The 21,080-nt window shown below is 57.1% G+C and overlaps 2 protein-coding genes across 10 annotated transcripts; one reads left to right on the forward strand and one right to left on the reverse strand.

Annotated features, from left to right (window-relative positions):
- Window positions 1–49: 49 nt before the first annotated feature.
- On the reverse strand, window positions 50–10,485 carry NCAPH2 (non-SMC condensin II complex subunit H2). Of its 7 annotated transcripts, none has more exons than XM_073787984.1 (20): window positions 10,264–10,485; window positions 6,854–6,955; window positions 4,441–4,496; window positions 4,274–4,358; window positions 4,130–4,198; window positions 3,951–4,030; window positions 3,736–3,869; window positions 3,558–3,644; window positions 2,968–3,086; window positions 2,159–2,230; window positions 1,891–1,957; window positions 1,641–1,748; window positions 1,497–1,550; window positions 1,291–1,361; window positions 1,117–1,210; window positions 959–1,030; window positions 806–861; window positions 626–727; window positions 382–531; window positions 50–316 (listed from the first exon to the last, which is right to left on the reverse strand). In XM_073787984.1, exons 1-20 carry the CDS (start codon window positions 10,369–10,371, stop codon window positions 176–178), a joined length of 1,827 nt encoding a protein of 608 aa, XP_073644085.1. In that variant the 5' UTR covers window positions 10,372–10,485; the 3' UTR covers window positions 50–175. The 7 variants fall into 7 exon arrangements, 6 of the variants coding, with proteins under 6 accessions (XP_073644085.1, XP_033721617.1, XP_033721616.1 ...); XM_033865726.2 differs by having other exon boundaries at window positions 959–1,027; window positions 2,968–3,098; window positions 10,264–10,484; XM_033865725.2 differs by having other exon boundaries at window positions 2,968–3,098; window positions 10,264–10,484.
- Window positions 10,486–10,647: 162 nt separating this feature from the next.
- LMF2 (lipase maturation factor 2) lies at window positions 10,648–15,557 on the forward strand. 3 transcript variants are annotated; one of them, XM_033865736.2, is made up of 14 exons: window positions 10,648–10,806; window positions 11,361–11,614; window positions 11,766–11,794; window positions 11,937–12,151; window positions 12,226–12,404; window positions 12,884–13,025; window positions 13,179–13,304; window positions 13,433–13,538; window positions 13,612–13,708; window positions 13,791–13,973; window positions 14,107–14,278; window positions 14,426–14,537; window positions 14,610–14,706; window positions 15,402–15,557. In XM_033865736.2, the coding sequence occupies exons 1-14, from the start codon at window positions 10,713–10,715 to the stop codon at window positions 15,534–15,536; spliced, it is 1,941 nt and encodes a 646-aa protein (XP_033721627.1). In that variant the 5' UTR covers window positions 10,648–10,712; the 3' UTR covers window positions 15,537–15,557. The 3 variants fall into 3 exon arrangements, with proteins under 3 accessions (XP_033721627.1, XP_033721625.1, XP_033721626.1); XM_033865734.2 differs by lacking the exon at window positions 15,402–15,557 and adding an exon at window positions 14,787–15,366; XM_033865735.2 differs by lacking the exon at window positions 15,402–15,557 and adding an exon at window positions 14,787–15,366 and having other exon boundaries at window positions 14,110–14,278.
- Window positions 15,558–21,080: the final 5,523 nt, after the last annotated feature.

A 21,080-nucleotide genomic window follows, 5' to 3' on the forward strand; every position in this document is an offset into this window, starting at 1 on the left:
AGCCCTTTCCTCCACACGGAACAGTTTTGTAAAGGTTTTTTTAAAGGGATTGGCGGGGTGGCAACACTTTATTGGGCTGGGCGAGCCAGGAAGCAAAGTGGAGTGAGCAGATGCATGCCCAGCACCTGCTGGGGACAGGGCTCCAGGGCCCAACCCCAGTCTCAGTGCTCCCCACTCAGGGCTGGACCATGGAGGGGGCAGCGTAGGTCTGGAAGCGCTTGTGGGCCCGCTGGTACGTGAGCAGTCTCAGGGACATGGTATCCACCGCCGCCTCCAGCCCCGGCTGCTGGGTGATCTCCACTGTGTAGTCATTAGCCTGTAGAGACAGATCGTCAGCAGAGACCAGAGACCGCTTCCCTCCCAGGCTCCCAGGCCACTCACCAGCTGCAGGGAGGCCAGCATGGAACGACACACCTCAAAGGCAGGCTGGCCAGCCACCAACTCCGCAAAGGGACACCACTGGTTGAGCTGGCTGAACCTTGAGACTACCTGATCCCCGTAAGTGTGGATGTCAAAGGGCACATGCTGCTCCTGCAAAGGGGAGGAGCAGGTCCTGGGGCTGGCCCAAGGCAGGCAGCGGGACGCTCCAGCTCTCCACCAGAGGCCCTGGCCCAGCCCACCTCACCTGCTCCTGGAGCAGGGGCTGGATGACGTCCTCCCAGTCCCTGATGCGCTGGCTCAGCTCTGTCTCCTGGACGAACTTCTGCGAGGTGGCGATGAAGAGCTCCTGGGGGAGGAGCAGGGGCTGTCACCTCTGTGCAGGGCCCACCGCCCGGCTCCCCCACCCACTCTGACCTGGGCCTACCACGTTCCTTCGGACCAGCTCCTCGTAGCTTAGGGAGGCCGGCATGGCTTCTGCTTCTGGAAAAGGGCAGCCATGAGGTGCTGCGGCCGTGAGCCTCACCTCCTCTTTCCTCCCCTCAGGGTCCCCTGGCCAGCAGCCCACTCCCAGACCTACCCAGGTCTGCGTCTTCCCCAGGCTCGGCCCCCTCAGGCTCTGCGTACTCCTCGGGCTCTAGAAAGTCACCTGCTGGGAGGGGAGGACCCGAGCAGAAGGCAGGTTAGCCCACAGCCGGCGCTGAGCCCCGACCCAGCCTGGCCCCCGTAGGCACCCACCTGCCGCTCCCAGGTCCTCCAGGGAGTCCTCCAGCCGGTCCTCCTCCGCGGGCCACGGTTCCTCCTGAGCCCTCGGCAGCCACCGCTCAGCCGCCTGCGCAAAGAGAGCATCTGAGGGCCACTGCCGTCTCCCACCAAGGGCCAAGCGGGGTCCGGGCGGTGGCCGGTACTTGCCTCCCTCCTCTGCAGCTTCCGGAGGGTCTCCAGCTGCTCCTTCACGTGTCTCCAGTACAGGACCTCCATGTCTGCACACGAAAGCCTTGTGAGAAGGGCTCCCTCATCCTGCCCAGGCCCACCCGAATCCGCCCCGGGCCCTAGGTGTCCCCAGGCTGAGGGGAGGTGGCAGAGCGTGCTGCCACCAACCCTCAGAAGAGCCGCACCTGCAAAGGAAGGGCCCTTTCGCCGGGGCCGCCTGCTGTCAGCGTGGTCAGCATCTGCAAGAGGACTGGGTCAGCAGGCGCCAAGCCCAGTCCCGCAGCCACACCCGGGCCCTCTGGCCCTGGCCCACCCCCCGGCCCACGCACAGGCAGCCAGGTACCACTGGTGGAAGTCCTGCAGCTTGACGGTACCCTTCCTCTTACGCTTCTGTCCTGGAGCCTCCTCCACACTGGGGGGCACAGAGTAGGGCCTACCTGGGGGCAAACAGACGATCTCGGAGCACAACCGTGGCCCAGGGCAGATCACCGTGCCCACGGGCCCTGGAGCCCCAGCCTCCACTCAAGCCAGGTGAGCCCAGCCCCGGATGCCCAGGGGCAGTGCCCCTCCCCCAGTTACCTTTCCTGAAGGGCTTAGCGTCCAGGGAGTCGAAGGGGTCCAGGCCCTGCCAGGGGTCTGGGGTCTCCTGAGCACAGAGCACAAGCAGACACAGGAGAGTGGAGGACGTGCACCCTCCCCCCAGTTGAGAGACATAGGGAGGGAGGTGCCCTGGGGCTGCAGAAGAGAGGTCCAATTCTGGGGAAGAAGATTGCTCGAAAGACAGCCACTGCAGAGGGGCCTCAAGCATACCCTCCCTGCCGGGGGTCCAGGCCCCACCAGCCCTCACCTTCAGCCGGGACGCAGGCTCCAGGGCCTCCCTTCGCTCCCGTAGTGCACACCTCCTGGGCTGGGCCGCACTCTGCAAAAAAACGTTGAGGGTTCCCCTCTCCTCCTCCACCCAAGGCTCCAGGCACCCCAGCAGCCCTGCTCCGGGGCTAGACACCAAGAACCCCGCAGGGACCTTCTCTGGGGGCAGGAAGTTCAAATAGTTTAATGACTAAAAAGTAAAACAGAAGTTCTAGGAAAAACTTTAGGAGAACATACAAATCAGTAAACTAGTGGTCACGGGGTACTTTTTCTTCTTTAAAAAACAGAAAAAAGAATAGAACGATACGATATCCAAGTATCTATCAGCCAAAATTGACAAATGTTAGTATTTTTTCCTATATGTCAGGATTTTTTCTTACAAAAAAAGATGTCTTAGCTCTAGGCTGGAGCACAGAGCTGACCCTCGGGGGTGAGGGAGGCCGGCCTGTCCACTCCTGCCAGCCTGGCCTTGGGAGAGTCAGCTCTGGAGACCAGCTGCCATTCTGGGTAGTAACCCTGAGCACCGTGGGCCTTGGACTCTTGGACACCAGCCGCCCCGCCCTGAGAGCAGCAGCTGCTCTGCTCGGAGAGGGGAGAGACATGAAAGCTGCTGCCCAAACGGGCAGGTGCAGGGCCAGGTCTAGGGCTGGCTGGGGGACGCACCCACTGCCCTGGTGTGCAAGGCCCAGAGAGGGAGCAAAGACCAGGGGACTGCCTTCCCTGTGTAAGCGAGACTGTCCCCGCCAGGGCTGAGGGCTAGAGCTTTGCAGGCCGGACTGTGGGTCCCACCTGCTCTGGGCTCCTGGGCTCCTGCGGCTCCACCGGGACCTCAGGGGCCGAGGCCTCGGGGGGCTCTGCTGCCCACTCTGTATCCTCTTCTTCACCCCCACCTCCGGGCACTGGGCCTTCTGGAATGGTGCCTGGGCAGGGAAGGAAGAAACCAGCCGGCCCCAAGGAGCCTGAAGACCAGTCAGCAGAAGGGGGGCTGCCCCTCGGGGATGAGGGCCGACCCCAAGGAGAGCCTGAGAGGCCACTCCTCTCTCAACTTGTTTGTTAGAACCAGAGGATGCAGCAGGGCGTTTTACACGCTCATCGTACTGCTGCTTTGGTTGGTTCATTTTATTTCTTAGTAATTTTTCTCTTTAAATGCTGCCACCTCTGTCTGCCCAGAGAGGAGGGGGTGGGCCCAAACCTCAGAGCCCCAGAATGGTCAGGGGGTGGTCACTGGACCAAGACAGCACGGCTGGCCAAGGTGGGCCCTGAGCACAGAGGCCTGCTCCCCATGCCTCACCCCCCCACAGGCTGCACAGCGGCAGAGGAGTGCAGGGCCCCGTCCCCCCACCCCACCCTGCAGCTCCACGCGGCAGCTCTCTCCTCACCTGGCTCCTGGGAGGCGCTGAGCAGCGGGACTGGACTCCTGCGCACAGAGACTTCCACTGGCTGCTCCTCAGCCCTCCCAGAGGCCTCTGGGAGAGACGGGGGATTGAACGGGGTCAGCCCCGCTTCCCCCGCAAAAGGCCCCTTCCTTCCCACCAGCATCCGAGCCCTCACCCTCACCCTTCTGGTTCCTCGGCAGCAGTGCCCCCGTGGGGGACATGCCCACCGGCTCCAACATGAAGGCTCCTCTGGGGTGGGGGGTGCACGTATTCATCCTAAAATCCTTCCGGCTGGCCAGGACCTCCCCCCGACAGCTGTGCTGGCACAAACACAGGTGCTACAGTGACCCTTCCCCAGCACACCCCACCCTCCACCCGCCAGGCTAAGGCCCGCACCTGTACAGGGGGTTATTATACTTCTCCATCTCATCAGGGGCTACCAGGGCCATGGGCAGGAGGGGGACGATGAGGGTCTCCTGAACAGAGGCCAAGAGTGGGTGAACCGTGAGAACCCACATGGCATGACACCGCCTTCCAACACCCCCATCAGCTAAACGCAGGAGAGGGGCACTCACACTAGAGGCCTGGTCACTCCTCAGATCCACGTTAGCACGGGAATCAGAGAGGTCATCCAACGACAGGAACTGCGGGGGAATGGAGAGCTCAGGAGGGTGCCTGGTGAGCACAGGGGGCAATGCCAGGCACCCAGGAAACCTCACCTCATACTCCACTTCCTGGGGGGCCCTGGAGCCGGCATCCCCAATGGGCCCGTCTTCCCGCTCACAGGAGAGCTGCTTGGCCCGCCTGAGACAGAATCAGTGCAAGGGCGTCACGGGAGGCCACGGGGCCTCCGGAGCTGCATGCAGGCCCCACCTCCAGTACTCACTTCTTGCCAGAGATGAAATCAAGAGCCTGGTAGACCAGCGAGTAGAGATATTCCACCTGGCAACCAGAAGCGGGCAGTGAGGATGCAGAAGGGAGGGGCCCTCCCCAGAGCCTTTCCAGCTAGTCGTCCAAGTACACAGAGAAGCCCAGATGTCCTGTCCAGAACCCCCAGCACAATTCCTGCCAACGTGGCTGCCAGAAAGACTTGTCCAATCAAACTAGTATGTTTCCCCAGAATTACCTAACAGCCGCAGCTCCCAGCCCGCTCTGCGTCCTCACACCACACCGCGGCAGGTGTGGCCACCTCCGCACTGTGGCACCCCAGCCTGTGCCCCACGCAGCCCTGTCTGCCTTCACTGCTGGCACACCAACCAGCCTGCCTGCAGCCCACGTCCCTGCTGCTCCAATTAGTGCCCAACCTGCAGGAGCACCTGGGGGTCTCTGCCGGCCCGTCACAGCTCCAGCCACAACCCGTGGGGCCCCACTGTTAGGGTGAGGGTTGGGATCTTCCAGATACCACAAAGCACCCACCAGGAGGGTACATACACGCGCTGCCCCTGGGCCATTTCCTCTGGGGTGACAGCACCCGATAGAAGGCAGTGGTGAGCAAAACAGGTGGTGGCCCCGATCGCATGGATCCCACTCACCGGGAATAATAAACATTAACTTTCTTTAAGTGTTTGTCACACACACAGGACTGTGCTTCATGCTTCATCTCATCTACTCTGTCGGAATTAGGTACCATCACTATTCTCACTGTATACGAGATAAACTGAGACTCAGAGAATCAAAGTAACCTCAGTCAGTGGCGGGTCCAGGACTTGCGCCAGGGATATAGAAATCCAGTGCTGCGCCGTCTAACACGGCAGCCATGAGCCGCAGCTGGCGCGATCAATTTAAATGTAAGTAAAAGTTAATACAACGCAAGATGCCTCAGTCACGCCTGCCACATTTCAAGGGCTCAGGAGCCGCACGTCTTGGACAGCACAGATCATAGAACGTTCCCATCACCTCGGAAGGTCCGGCTGGACGGCGCTGACTACGGCCAATGCTCCCCTCACACCTTCCAGACTTCGTGCTAACATTCTGCTACACCTGCTTTATCACGTATCTACCCGTCCACGTATTTGTGTATCGGTTCACCTTAGGTTTTGTGCTTTCAAAGTCAGTTGCAGATATTCCTTCTTAGGACAAATGCAGGACAAAAGAATCCAATTTAATTGGATCATCTAGGACAAAAACCAATGAAATCTCAGACCATCTTAATAACTTACAGTGCCCAGAGGTAGGTCCACTGTACCCTGCGCCCGTTAACCTGCATGTAGGTTACTCCCCCTCCTCTGTCTGGTTGGGACCCCATTACTGAGCTCCTCAACACACTTCTTCTGAATTCTTACCTCCTGTGCACTTTTTATTTTCCCCCCTCCCGCTAAACCACCAATTTGGGATCAGTGCTGTGGTCCACTTTTCCACGCTCCTCCACTAGGGGACAACTATTACTGCTGGAGAAGAATTTCCAGCATTTAATCTTCATTAGACTACCAATGCTTTCAATTAATCTTTTATTTTGCATTCCCCTCAGCAAATATTTTGAACTTTCGCCAAACCTCACTCTCCAAATTTCCAATCCAGTAGCTGATTCTCAGTAGCTGACTTACATGCTCCATTGTGAAAACTGGGGCCTTAGGTGCGAACTCTGCAAACCGTTGGGCCCACCTTCTCTGCATCAGCGTTTCTCCCTGCAGTCTCCTGAGATGAGCTGTCTTTTCTTTTTTTCAAGGCAAGCCCGTCAGCCCATGTTTCTGACCCATTCCTTACCTATTTCTTCTGGTTCTCTGTTTCATCCATTTTCCTCCCCCAGCTCCCCTTTCCCCTCCCCCCACCCCGGCTGGCCACCCCAGCTCCGTGGTTTTCAATTCTGGTTGTCAGAGGGTAGTTCAGAAAATCCTGTGACCTGCCTGCCCCTCCACCCCACCACCTGGGGATCCTGATTTAATCAGTCTGGGTTAGGCCGAGGCACTGGTGATTAACTGGAGTGTAGCCTGGGTTGAGAGCCACCGATTTAGTATTTGACCAATCTCTTTCCTTCTCTTTACAATAAAATGTTTTTCTTTCTTTTTCTTCTTCTTCTTCTTTTTTTTGGCCACATTGCACAGCATGTGGGATCTTAGTTCCCCAACCAGGAATCAAACCCATGCCCCCTGGAAGCGTGGAGTCCTAACCGCAGGACGGCCAGGGAAGTCCCAACCCTGCAATTATTAAATCCAAGTTTGTTCTTTGGTGTTAAAAGGTGGCGAGGAATTGGCGGAGGAGGTGGGAGGCGCTGGTGAGCCTGCCACCTGCCCCGGCAGGACAGCAGACCTCGGTCTCACGAGACACTACAACTCCAAGACCAGTAGTCAGGAGGGGCCCACCTTCTTACTGTAGACACAAGCGGAGCCCTGGATCAGCAGTGCTGCCTCAATGAAGTTCATTGTGGTTTTGCCTTCGTCAAAAGAAATGCAGATCTGGTCCAGCTGCAAGACACAACGCAGGGCAGTGGGACATCTATGCACCCTTCTCGCCGGCAGCCCACCCGCCACCCCACCTTCTCCCAGTGCCACTGGCCCAAAGTACCCATCACCACAAGCAGCCCCTCAGAATGACAGCTCTGACTCTGCTTAGGGCTCACCGGTTGTGCATTTTTTTAGAGGCAAAAGACAGGTCTTTGTGATTTTCCCTACTTCCTGTAACCTCTGAGACCTAGTGTTTTGGAAGAGGGAGGCCCCTAGAGTGTATCATCCACGAACGGCCAGAACTACACACCACCTCCTCTCCGCAGGTGCTCACACCTCACCCATCCTAGTCGGGGCCAACTCAGCCAGACTCCAGCAGGAAGACGCCCACCCCGAGAGAAGGACTGAGGACCCTCAGGGGTGGGGGAGACAGAGACAAAATGCTGGGGTCTCAATCCTTTGAGCAGGAAAGTCAGGAAACACTTCCAAGTACATCCTCCTCCTTCCTCTGCAACCACCAACCCCACAGCCCCTCATGAGCCCCAATTCCTACCACCCCTTAAATCTGTGTCCACCAACCATATGCCAACAGTCCCCAAACCCATCTAGACCAGCTCTCTCTCCTAAGCTGCAGAACTGTGTTTATAGCTGCCCACTAGGTATGTCCACCAAGACATCCAAAGTCCCCAAACTCTATCTCCATACTTAACTCAGGATCTTCCCCACAGCCCGGCGCCTCCCCTGCTCCTCTCAGGGAACAGTACTCTGAAGCCTCCACATGGTTTTCAAGCTCCTTGCCTTCGCTTTCCATCTGCCTGGAACGTCCAGCCCCAACGCGCTCAGACTGGCCTCTGCAGCAGTCTCCCTAGGACGTGCCTTGGGCCTCACCACCGCTAGGGTGGTCTTGTCACACCGAGGCTCTCCTCCCCCAGTAGACTGTGATCAACGTTAGGGTGATTCCAGCCGTCAGCTCAGTGCCCGACACCGGTGCTCAGCAAATGCATGATGAGCAAGCTGGTGACAACGGAGCTACGCCTGAAGACAGATCGATGCTCCCAGACAGATGAAGGGAACGGCATTTTAGGAAAGCACAGGCACCCACACAGAGGCAGCTAGCAGACACAGGTTTCAACGACTCAGCGAGATGAGCACTGTGCAAACATGTCCAAAGCAGAGGGTGTGCTGGGGGTAAGGCGAGACATTAGGTACTACGGTGGCACAACAAAGGGGGAGAGTCTGAGAGGAGCCACCATGCCACCACTTCTGCTAATTCCTGAAAAGACAGAGGAAGTTTGTGAAGAGGACAGCAACATAAAACGTGTTTAAAAGAAAGAAAGAATGTTCTGGTAGCTATGTGGAAATGAAAGGAGAAAGACAAAACTAGAGGCAGAGAAATCAGAACTTCAGGGGGCAGAGAAGGTTTGGAAAAGCAGACACATGGAGCAGGAGGGGAGCTGACCGAGCAAGCAGGTTTCCCAGGCATCCACAAGCACCCTGCTCAGTGTGGAAGCCTGAATCCACAGCAGCCCCACCTAGCATAGTTCTCTGCATGTTCTCAGGAGACTCCACGTCCAAGCAGAGGTCAATTGTCAGATCAAGTGTCCATTTCACAAACAGTTATTCTGCACCTACTACGTGTCAGGCATTGTATTAAGCAAAGGGGAGAGAGCATGAACATAGTCCCTGCCCTCACAGAACTTACATTCTAGGGTGTAAACAGACCATAAACAAGTTAGAGAACAGCTTACGATGAACATTCTAAAATACAGAAGGTACTATGACAGAGACCTGTTTTAGACCTGGTGATCAGCTGATATTTCAACTGAGAGATACAGAATGAGAAAGAATTAGTCATAAAAAGAACTAGGCAAAGAATTTTTGCCACTGAGTGCAGAAAATATAAACTCTCAGTGAAGAATGAACTTGGGTGTTGTCGACAGACAGGTTCAAAAGAACAGGTGGACCCAAAAGAAAAAAAAAAAAAGAACAGGTGGAGAGCCTGCCACAAGGCTAAGACAGTGGGCAGGACCCGGTTCAGAGAAGGAAATGTGGATTTTCTTCTGGGAGCAATGGAAAGCCACTGAGGGGTTTCAGGCAGGGCAGTGCTGCAGCCTGATTTTAATCTTTAAGCATCACACTTGCTGCTGGGTGGAGCATGAATTGGATGGGGCCAAAAACAACAGTAGGGAGGCCAGGAAGGAAGGTTTTAGCGTGAATGGGAGCCAGATTGTGGCCTGGATCAGAGAAAATGGAAAATAGATGAATTGAAATGAAATTCTGGTGGCATGATAGAATCCACGGGTGAACTGGTGTGCAGTGTGGGGTTTCACTAGCTCTTAGCTTTCACCTTGGTTGAACAGTAGTGCCATATGCCAAGATCAGGAAGGCTGGGATTCGAGCAGGAAAACAAGGAGCTCCCCTTTATAATATAGTAAACCTGAGCTGCTTGTGTGAAATCTAAGCGGGATGTCAAGATGAGCAGCTGGATACACAAAACTGATTGAGAAAAAAGACCTGGAACGGAAATATAAATCGAGGGAGGGGGGAATAAATCAATAAACCTAGGGGTTGTTCTCATACAAGTGATACTTAAAATCAGGGAAATAAATGAAATGGTTTAGGGGAAATGTGTAAAAAGATGGCTCAGGCCACACCCTGAGGAGCTCAACACTGAGACTGGATAGGAGAGAAAAAGTAGGTAACGAAATCGGAAGAAAATCAGAACACCAAAACCTGTTTCAAAAAAGAGGATGTGCTCAACCCACCAAATGCTGCTGAGTTGAATAAGATGACACTTCTGGTGACCCTTGGATTTGGTAAGAGGGATATCATTATTGATCAAGACAAGAGCAGTCCAAGCGGGCTGAGGAGTGAAAGTGAAGTGCAGAAATGGAGCGGACAGCTCCTTAAAGACGTCTAGACACAGCTGTCAAACACTGAAAAAAGGTTAAACGCTGACGAGATGGAACATGGCAGTCACTCGAAACTGGTTTGAAAATCTAACATAAGAGATCCCTCTTACGTCGTGATCCAGACCTCTCACACACCCACACATGCACACAAATCGTATTCTACTCTATCAGAGGAAAATGCTGGTCGCCACTCACTAAGTCGATTTCAAGGCTCGCTAACGGGTAGTTTACAGGAGCTGTAAGGACAGCTCCAGGCTAACTTAATAAAGGAGGATTTCGAGGGGCAGAGACGGGGCTGGGAAAAAAGAAACGAGCCTGAGGATGAGTGCGATCAGAGCGCCAGATGGATACACACCGGGAGGCGGCGGGGCCCCCGGCAGCCCCCGCCCCGCGCCACTCCCCGGGGGCCGCCCTCACCTCCTCAAGATATTCGCCCAGCTGGGCCGCCACATCCACCTCCCAGTTCTTGGTGAGGTCGCGGATGGGCTGCAGGAGGTGAGCGAAGCGCGCCTCCACGTCCTCCATGTCCGGGAGGGGCCGGGTCGGCCCGGGGACCGCAGGGCCAGCTTCGAATGACCCAGTGTGCTCAGCCCGCCACTAGTTCTGGCGCCATTTTACTGTCCCCGCCCAGGAAAATACGTAGCGCGCAGCGACGCGCGCACATCTCTGACGTGAGGCTGCCGAATCGCGCCGGAAGGGTCTCAGGACGCCCCGGAGGCGGGGCATGCGTGGGGACGGGGCCTGCGTCTGCGTGGGGCGGGGTGGGGCTTGCAGCTGCCGCCGGCTGGGCGGGGCGGGGCGGGGCGGGGCGGGGCGGAGTGGACCGGACCCTGGGATCCAGTCCATCCCGCAGCAGCGTAGCGGATATGGCTGGCTCCCGGCTCCCGCGGCAGCTCTTTCTCCAGGGCGTGGCCGCCGTCTTCATGTTCGCCTTCGCTTCTCTCTACATGCAGATCCCGGGTGAGGGCGCCGAAGGCGGACCCCCCCACCAACCCGCGCCCTGTGACCCCTCATCTCCCCACCCGACACTCCAATGCCTGGGGGCGGGAGTGAGGTCCAGGCCTTGATGCACGGGGTAGGGGGCTGCGGTTGTGTCCTGCGGGCCGCGGGGGTGTGGGCAGTGGGAAGGCGTGCAAGGGTCCATTTTCAGTAGGGTTCTGGCTTCTGACCTGGGTCGGGGGGGCAGAGCCCTGAGGGGGGTGGGCCCAGACCTGGTGGGCAGGTAAGAGAACAGGCTCTGGCGTGGAGGAAGGGGGAACAGGGCCCTGCCGGGTGGAAGATCCTGACCTGGGGGAGTCGGGTAGGCCTGGGGCCTGACCTGGGTGGGGGGGTCTGGAGGGTCAGCAGGCCTTGACCTGTGAGTGGGTAGAGTCAGCAGGTCCTGACCTAGATTTGGGGGGCGGGGGTCTGCAGGGCTTGACCTGGGGAGGCGGGCCTGAAGGCCCTGACTGGTGGGAGGAGTCAAGCCTTGGAGGGCAGTGTCCAGTGCCTGGCCCTGACGTGCCCTCTCACAGGCCTGTACGGCCCTGATGGCATCCTGCCTGCACGGAGGACACTGCGGCCGCAGGGAAAGGGACGCTGGCCGCAGCTGTGGGAGACCCCAACGCTGCTGTGGGAGACTCCGCTACTGGGGCTGGACACAGCACAGGGCCTGGAGCTGCTGAGCCTGCTGGGCACCCTGCTGGCCCTGGGAGCCCTGCTGCTGCACCAGCTGCGCCACCTCCTTGTCTACCTGCTGCTCTGGGCTGCCTACCTGTCTGCCTACCAGGCAAGTGAGGGCTGCCTGCTGCCCCCTTCACCACTGGGACCCTTATCTCCAGCTCGCTCCAGGCCCGTGCGCTCTCCACCCCACCCGTGCCTCTGCCTTGCCTGCCTTTGCAGACACACCCCCTGTTCCCTGACAGCCCTTCTCCCTGCAGGTGGGCCAGGTGTTTCTTTATTTCCAGTGGTGAGTGACTATTGGGTGTGGGGCTGCAGGAGGCTGGGTGGGTGGGATGGGGTGGGGTGTGTTTGTCTCTCCCGGGAGGACCCCCTTAGGGGGGCAGCCTTGATGGGGAGGAGGTCCTTTGTGCTATTTTTTCTCCCCACAGGGATTCCCTTCTGCTGGAGACTGGCTTCCTGGCCTTGCTGGTGGCGGCTCTGAGGCTGCCCCCGCGCCACAAGCAGGCCCAGGGCAGGCTGGCAGGGGTCCCGCCCCACGAGGACCTCCCCTTCTGGCTCGTGCGCTGGCTGCTCTTTCGCCTCATGTTTGCCTCGGGTGTGGTCAAGCTGACCAGCCGTTGCCCCGCGTGGTGGGGGCTCACCGGTGAGGTCCCTGTCTGGACGTGGGGCAGTCTTGGGGGCTCTGCCCAGCCCTGACCACCCGCCTGTCACCCACAGCCCTCACCTACCACTTCGAGACTCAGTGCTTGCCCACGCCCGCCTCCTGGTTTGCCCACCATCTGCCCGTCTGGCTGCACAAGCTCGGCGTGGTGGCCACTTTCCTCATCGAGATTGCAGTGCCCCCTCTGTTCTTCGCTCCAGTTCGCCGCCTGCGCTTGGCTGCCTTCTACTCCCAGGTGAGTGGGGTCCTTAGCCGTCAGGAAGCCAGGCAGGACGTGGCCTTCCTCTGCACTGCCCAGAGGGTCCCACTGGGGATGGGGTGTCTGCTGCCAGCAGTCAGAAAGGCCTCATGGGCAGAGGAGCGAGTCAGCCTGAGGTTGAGGGTATGCCTGTGGGGCGGGGCTGCAGCCTCGCTGGAGGATGTCCATCTTGGGTCAGCAGGGGAAGGTGGGGAAGGGCCACCGCACGAGGCGTGCCGAGCTCGGGTTTTCTCCAGGTGGTGGTGGGGAGCCGTGGAAGTTGTGAGCCCAGGGGGAGGACAGGCGGAGTGGGAAAACAGAGGTCTGCGTGCGGTGACGAGGAGGGCACAGGGGCCTGCAGGAGAGATCTAGGTGGGGCGGGGCCGCGGGGATGGTGCAGAGGGGCCTGGAAGTAGGCTCTGAAGGGCCCGGGAAGGGGGCGGCGCCTGCAAGCTCTGAGTCCAGCCCCTCCCCAGGTCTTGCTGCAAGTCTTGATTATCGTCACTGGCAATTACAACTTCTTCAACTTGCTCACGCTGGTGCTCACCACCGCCCTCCTGGATGATGCACACCTGGCCGCCGCGTCTGGCAACAGCCGCCGCAAGAAGACGCCCACCTGTGAGTGTCAGCTTGTCCCAGACAGACAGCCATCCTCACCCCTGCTGCCTGCCAGCCCCCCGCAAGTGACCCTGCTCTAGCTCCGCCCCAGCCCCCTGGCCGTAGACCCTCCAACCCTGTTCCCGACCGACCCATGACCTCCTTGCCCTGCAGCCTGGCCCAAGGCCCTGCTGGCCCTGCTGCTGGAGCTGGCCGTCTATGGGCTGCTGGCCTGCGGCGTGGTGCACTGCTTTGGCCTGGAGGTGGACTGGAAGCAGCGCACTGTTCACTCCAAGACCAGTGAGTGCCAGCTGGGGGCTCAGAGGGCAGAGGCTGGGCCATCCCTCCTCATGCCCCCTTCCTTCCTTCCACAGCCTTCGCCTTCCACCAGTTCTCCCATCCCTCCTCACGCCCCCTTCCTTCCACAGCCTTCACCTTCCACCAGTTCTCCCAGTGGCTGAAGATGGTGACCCTACCCACCATGTGGCTGGGTGCAGCCTCCCTTGCCTGGGAACTGCTGACCGCCCTCTGGAGGTACATGGTCTAAGGGGGTGGGGTAGGGCTGTGCAGAGCAGGCCTGACTGCGCTTCTGTCCCCTGCCCCCCAGGTGGACCCAAGTGCGAGGGTGGCTGCAGAAATTCTGTGCTGCAGTCCAGCTGTCCATCTTCGGCACTGCCACGGTGGCCCTGTTCACGATCAGCCTGGTGAGTAGTCCCTTGCGGCCGGGGTAGGGGGTCGGGAGAGGGCTGGAAGGTCATTGCTGAGCCTCTGCCTACCTGTGTCTAGGTGCCGTACTCCTACATGGAGCCCTCGACCCATGGGCGCCTCTGGACTGGGGCCCACCGCCTGTTTGGCACCGTGGAGCACCTGCAGCTGGCCCACTCCTATGGCCTCTTCCGCCGGATGACTGGTCTGGGTGGACGGCCCGAGGTGGTGCTCGAGGGCAGCTATGACGGGCACCACTGGAAGGTGAGAGCTCCCTGGGGCCCCTGTCTGGGGCACCTGGCGGGCTCCACAGGGCTGGGGAGCCCACTGGCGTGGCGTTGGGGGGAAGAGCCGGGAACCAGGTCCTGCTGACAGTGCTAAACCTCACTCTGCCCAGCAGGAAATCGAGTTCATGTACAAGCCGGGTAACGTGAGCCGGGCGCCCCCCATTGTGGTGCCCCACCAGCCGCGCCTCGATTGGCAGATGTGGTTCGCGGCCCTGGGCCCGCACACGCACAGTCCCTGGTTCACAAGCCTGGTCCTCCGCCTGCTGCAGGGCAAGGAGCCAGGTGGGGCGGAACCTATAGGGAGGTCTGGGGGGACCTGCGGGGGCAGGGCTGCTGGAGGTGTCGCCGGGAGGGGCGGGGCCTGGTGGGGGCTGGGGGGGCGGGGCCGCGGGGAGGGCCCGGGCTGAGCGAGCTCCCCGCCCCTCGCAGTGATCCGCCTCATCCAGAACCACGCGCCCAGGTACCCCTTCCACAAGCAGCCGCCCACTTACGTGCGAGCCCAGCGCTACAAGTACTGGTTCTCGAAGCCCGGGGAGCAGGGGTAAGGCCGGGCGCCAGGCGGGGGTGCGGGGCCTGCGCGCTGGCGCCGCCTGAGTGCCCCGTGCTGTTGCAGCCGGTGGTGGCGACGCCAGTGGGTGGAGGAATTTTTCCCGTCCGTGTCCCTGGGGGACCCGACGCTGGACACGCTGCTCCGCCAGTTTGGCCTTCAGGTGGGAAGGCGTCACCCAGCCTGGGGTGGGCGGCAGGGATGGGCCCAGGCCTTACTCCACCCCCCCCCCCCGCCCCCCAGGACAAGAGCCCGCCCCGGGCCCGCAGCTCCAGCAGCACCCTGGCTCAGGCGCTGCGCTGGATGCGGAAACAGCTGTCTGCCCTGGAGGCCCCTGCCCTGCTCTGGGGGCTCCTCGGAACCGTGGGGGCCATTAGGGTCATGCAGGCCCTACTGGGCCCCCAGTCCTCCCCTCGGGCCAAGGAGGAGAAGCACAGGCCAGCCCCCCCAGAGGACTCGGTGGCCGCCAGCAAACAAGCTTCCCCAGCCCCCGACGTAAGCAGCGGTTCCCAGACCCCTCGGCGGAAAAAGTAGGCCCATTCTGTCAGCCACACACGTCCGGAGAGGGTCAGGGTCCCGGCTCGTCTCTGGCCTTCTGCATCAGGGTGTGGCCCAGCCACCGTGCCTTAGCCAGCTGCCACGCAGACGCAGGTTGGGGTGCTGCCCTGTGGGGCAGGCGCTGGCTGCCCTTTTGCTTCGAGGGCCCATTCGTCCACCCACGCTAACCACGTCCCATCCCAGGGCATTCTCTGGCCTGATGGATGGCCCAGGAGGCCCGTGTGTGACTTGACCCAGGGTCCTTCCCAGGACATTGTAATCAGGGCTGTGGGAGGTCCTTCCCTTTTGCTCCCACCGTAGGGGTCCGAGCCTGATGCCGCTGACGCGAGCTTCTGCATAGGAAGGGATGAGGCTGCCCTGCTGTGGGAGAGGAGGAAAGACAACCCTGAGGTCACCTCCACAGCAGCCTGTCCTGTCATTTGGATCCGTGAATGAATAAAGGCAGTTCGTGTTTGATCCTGCGCCTGCCATTTCCTTCCCACTGGGGAGCCTGAGGGCAGTGGGCCGTCCCTGCCCTTGACAGTGGACACGGGCCAGATACTGTCTGGCTGATCGCTGACCAGTCTTCCTGGGTGCCTTTGCTGTGCAGTCCTCAACACTCTCGTTTATAAAATGGACGCAAGTGTGTGAGCTGGTGCTGCCTGAGGCCCTGAGCCTCAGTGCCGCACAGCCTGGCCAGCCTGTCAGCTCTACGTGTCAAGGCCGCGAGGTTGGTGCTGGAATGTGGGGGCCTGAAACCATCTTGAGGACTGGAGAATTCACCAGAACGCAGCCCCTTCCCACTCTCCTGCTCCTGCTTCCTCATCTCAGGGCAGAACTGAAGGGTCAGCACACTGGCCCTTGCCTAGGCAGGGGTGGAGGAGACATGAGGGAGGGAACTCGTCAGGCCCGTGACAGCGGAATGGGGCGTGGGTTGGGAGAGCAAGGAGGAACAGGCCCTGGACCGGGGGCGGAAGAGGGAGGATGCGTATGACCACCTGTGTTCTGACCACTTCCTGGGAGCAGCAGATGAAGGCACTGTCCAGGTTTTGGTTTGGAGATCGGTTGTCAATCAGGAAGTCACTGCCTCTCCTGTGTCTGGCTCTGCCCTCAGCCCCTACCCCTCATGCTCTCACCTCACAGACCCCTGGAGAGCCCCCCAGTGTGCCCAACCCCTCCCCCCAAGTCACTGAGCCCCCCCGACTGACCCAGGTAGACAGTGCTCCACGCTCAGCCCGTGCCCACTGTCACACATGGCTCAAGGGGACCTGTGACCTGAGCCTTCGGATGCTCCTAGACACAATTAAATGACCTGTAAGTTGACCTTTGGCTTAAGACGGTACATAACAGCCCACGGACTTCCCTGGTGGTCAGATAGTTGAGAATCCGCCTTCCAACGCAGGGGGTTCGGGTTCAACCCCCTGGTCCGGACACTAAGATCCCACATGCCACAGGGCAACTAAGCCCGCACACTGCAACTAGAGAGCCTGCACGCCACGGCAAAAGATCCCGCATGCCGCAACTAAGACCCGACAGAGCCATAAATGAATATTTTTTAAAACGAGCAAAAATCAACGGAATAGAAAGCAATAAAGAAAACAAAACAAAACAAAGACAGTACAGTTGGCCCTCTGTATCCTCAACTTCCGCATCCACGGACTCAACCACCCTCGGGTTGAAAATAATCGAAAAAAATTCCGGAAAGTTCCAGAACACAAAACTTGAATTGGCTGCACAATCAACAACTATTTACATAGCATTTCCCTTGTATTAGGTATTATAAGTAATCTAGAGACTATTTAGAGTGTGTGGAGGATGTGTGTAGGTTTACGCAAACACTACACCATTTTATGTAAGGGAATTGAGCATCCGTGGATTTTGGTATCTGGGGGGATTCCTGGAACCAATCCCCCTTGGATACGGAGGGACAGCTGTAATGTAACAGTTTCAACTATATATGTATTTAAACTGTAATTTATTTAAAATTTAAAAATCTGTTCTTTAGGCTTTTAAGCTCAGTGTATGAATGTCTGTTGGAGTGGGGTGGGGGAGGTGTTTTGTTTTCCATAACAGCTTTGAGATGTAATTCACGTGCCATACAACTCACCCACTTCGAGGACACAGTTCAGTGGCTTTCAGTAGATTCCGACTTGCGCATCAATCACCACAGTCAATTTTAAACCCTTTTAATCATCTCAAGAAGGAACCCTGTTCTGCCTAGCTGGCGTCTTCCAACCCCTCCTTCCCATGACCTCAGCAACCACTGACCTACTTTTTGTCTTCGTGGAGTTAGCTATTCTGGACACCATGTAAATAGAGTCATACAATTTGTGCCCTTATATGTCTGGCTTCTTTCACGTAGCATAATATTTTCAAGGTATATCTGTGCAGTAGCCTGTGTCAGAACTTCATTCCTTTTTATGGCTGAATAATATTCCATTGTATGTTTATGCCACATTTTGTCCATTGATCCATCGCTAGACATTTGGGTTATTCTCACATTTCGGCTGTTGTGAATAATGTTGCTGTGAACGTGGGTGCACAAGTATCTGTTTGAGTCCCTGCTTTCAGCTCTTTTGGGTGTATACCTAGAAGTAGAATTGCAGGATCGCGTGGCAGTTTTATGGTTAACTTTTTGGGGAGCCACCAGCCTTCATCACAGCGGCTGCATCTTTTAAATTTTACGTTCCCTCTGGCAGTGTACCAAGGTTCCCGTTTCTCCACATCCTCACTAACACTTGTTATTTTCCCGTTTTTGATAAAAGCCGTCCTCATGGGTAAGAAATAGTATCTCAAAGTGATTTGTTTTTGTTTTGTTTTGTCTTCTTTATTTTTGGCTGCGTTGGGTCTTCGTTGCTGCGTGCGGGCTTTCTCTAGTTGCGGCGAGCGGGGGCTACTCTTCGTTGTGGTGCACGGGCTTCTCGTTGCGGTGGCCTCTCTTGTTGCCGAGTGCGGGCTGTAGGCGCGTGGGCTTCAGTAGCTGTGGCACATGGGCTCAGTAGTTGTGGCTCACGGGCTGTATAACGCAGGCTCAGTAGTTGTGGTGCACGGGCTTAGTTGCTCCGCGGCACGTGGGATCTTCCTGGACCAGGGCTCGAACCCGTGTCTCCTGCATTGGCAGGTGGATTCTTAACCACTGCACCACCAGGGAAGCCCTCAAAGTGGTTTTGATTTGCATTTGCCCAATGGCTAATGACGTTGAGCATATTTTCATGTGCTTATTGGCCATTTGTATATCTCCTTTGGAGAACTGTCTATCCAAGTCCTTTGGCCCCCCACCCCTTTTCTTTTTTGGCCTCGCCATGTGGTGTGCTGGATCATTATTCCCAGATCAGGGATCAAAGCCACTCCCCCTGCCGTGGAATTGTGGAGTTTTAACCACTGGACTGCCAGGGGAGTCCCTCACACTGTTTTGATTACTGTAGGTTTATAGTGAGTTTTGAAATTGGGAAGTGTGAGTCCTTCAGCTTTATTGTTTTTCAAGATTTTTTTGCTATTTGGGATCCCTTGAAATTTTAGAATGGATGTTTTTATTTCTGCAAAAAAAAAAAGTGCCATTGGAATTTTGATAGAGATTGCATGGAATCTGTAGATCACTTTGATAGTAGTTTGACCCTTAAACAGCGCTGAGGTTAGGAACACCAACACTAACCAATTGAAAATCCGAGGATAACCTCACAGTTTGCCGTCCATATCCGAGGTTCCAAATCCACAGGTTCAACCTACCGAGGGTCATGTGGTGCTGTAATATGTATTTAGTGAAAAAAAATCCACATACCAGTGGACCGTGCAGCTCAAGCCGGAGTTGTTCGAGGGTTAACTGTATTGTCTTCTTAACAGTAGTGAGTCTCCCAATCCATGTACTTTCATTTTCTCTCTTCTATCTAACTCTAGCAGGTTTTAGCAACAACTCTGAAGGGTTCCATTTATAAATTTTAAATGCCTAAAATATTCTAAGTGCTTTATAAATTTAATTTATTTTCTAACTGTTCAGTCATCTGACGCAACACAATCTTCCCAAGCTTCAAAAAAACCCCATAAATGAATAAACATACAAATGCAATGAGCCAGTAATTCACGTGAACTTCCCTTTACCAAGAGTAAACTTACTGAGATTGACCAGAGGCAAAACCTTACCATAGCCTGGCCTGGTGAGGACACACAGTGCCGGGTCCCAGGGCTGACTCCGGAGTCCAGTGGGGCTGGGATGTGGGCCCCATGGCTCCTGGGCGAGCACCAAGTTTCTCCCCTTCTTGGCTTCCAAAAGGAAAGGTGGGAGAGGAAGTGCAGCCCAGCCTCCCACCCAGACTCGTGGAAAGGCAGAGCCTCTGTCCACAGGAAGAGTTCCGACACCCACCCGCTTGGGTACCCAGGCCCCTGATGAGTCCATCTTTCTGATTCACACTCCCTCCCCACACCCACACAACGTTCCACTAACGCAAGGCAGCCACTCTACATCTCACTCGAAACCCCTCGCTCATGCCAGGTGGGGAGGCACCCACATCACTTCCAGGCTCCAGCTGGACACCCACCCATGAGCTCAGTACAGTCGCATCTTGAAATTCTACATCTCACATCTCATTGAACGGTGAAGGTAGCCTCCAGAAGATGTTTGAAGGACAGCAAGGAAAAAATACGGCTTGTGCTTGGTCCTGCAACAATCACGAGGCAGGGCTGGTCGGGCCTCCACGCCCACCATCTTGAGGCAGCTGAGCCCTCGGGCCCGTCTGCAGAGGGCGCTGCCGTCTTCCACTAAGCTGGCTGCTGGACTCAGCACTGCACCTCTATGGGTCTCCAGGAGCTTGTTCCCAGTCCTCCTGGCCTCTCAGCCCTGCACCAGCAGCCCTTTCCCAGTGGAGGTCAGCCCTGGTCACGCCCCTCAGCCTTCTGCTCATTCTGCTGCCGAGGTGCTCAGAAGGGCCACGTGGCTGGCCTTGCCCAGCTCAGAGGGCTGTCTGTGGGAGGAAGCACTGCTTCCTTGAGAAGTGCATTCCACATGCAGCATCACCCGGTCACTGGGGCAGGCATCAGCGCTTCTCCAGGTGTCGCGGGTGCAGGAGTGAGAGCCACGTGCACCAGATGGCTCCCAGACACAGGGCATTTTCCACAGCCCGACTCCCAGCGGCGCCGTCTCCAAGCTGGCACCATGGCTAGGGCTTCGACTGGGGGCTCACCATTCCATCAGACCGCTGATTTGGGGTCGTGGGGTGCGAGTGGTAGTTTCTTGGGGGTTATTGCAGTTTGGAATCTGAAACCTTACCAGTGAGCTTTCTGTCCTCTCCCACGTGAAAATCCATGTGTGCCTCTTGCACTCTGAATGGATATTTTTACTCAGGTGTGATTTTGGTGGGTCACATATTGGTCATTTGGAAAATCTTGGCTCAGTGAGTTATGCAAATCTTCCAGATGTTGACACATTCCATCGTACAGTCTAAAAAAATCACACTCATTAATTTCACCATCCACCTTATCAGACAAATCTTTAAGTATGAGGAAGCTGTCAAGTTCACGGTGGTGGACACAAGTTTTCCCAAATCCCAATTGTTTCTTGAAAGCTAAATGTTATCATTGGCAATAAATGCTGTCATCGTTTTCCTTTGTCCATTTTTTTAAACAATAAATTTATTTACTTATTTATTTTTGGCTGTGTTGGGTCTTCATTGTTGCGCGGGGGCTTTCTCTAGTTGCAGCAAGCGGGGGCTACTCTTCAGTGCGGCACGCGGGCTTCAGTAGTTGTGGCTCACGGGCTTAGTTGCTCCACAGCATGTGGGATCTTCCCGGACCAGGGCTCGAACCCATGTCCCCCGCGTTGGCAGGTGGATTCTTAACCACTGCGCCACCAGGGAAGCCCTCAGTTTGTCCATTTTTGAGGAAATGATCACCAAATCCCCAAGGCTGAGTAACTCGGGTGTGTTTGTCAGTTGTTCTCCCGAGTAAGACTGACCCGCTGAGCTGGCAGCTGGGGCCACACCCGCTCTCCCTAGGCAGCCGTCCTGCTGT

Source organism: Tursiops truncatus, chromosome 11 (assembly GCF_011762595.2).
Source record: "Tursiops truncatus isolate mTurTru1 chromosome 11, mTurTru1.mat.Y, whole genome shotgun sequence".
In the NCBI taxonomy this organism is placed as follows: Eukaryota; Metazoa; Chordata; class Mammalia; order Artiodactyla; family Delphinidae; genus Tursiops; species Tursiops truncatus.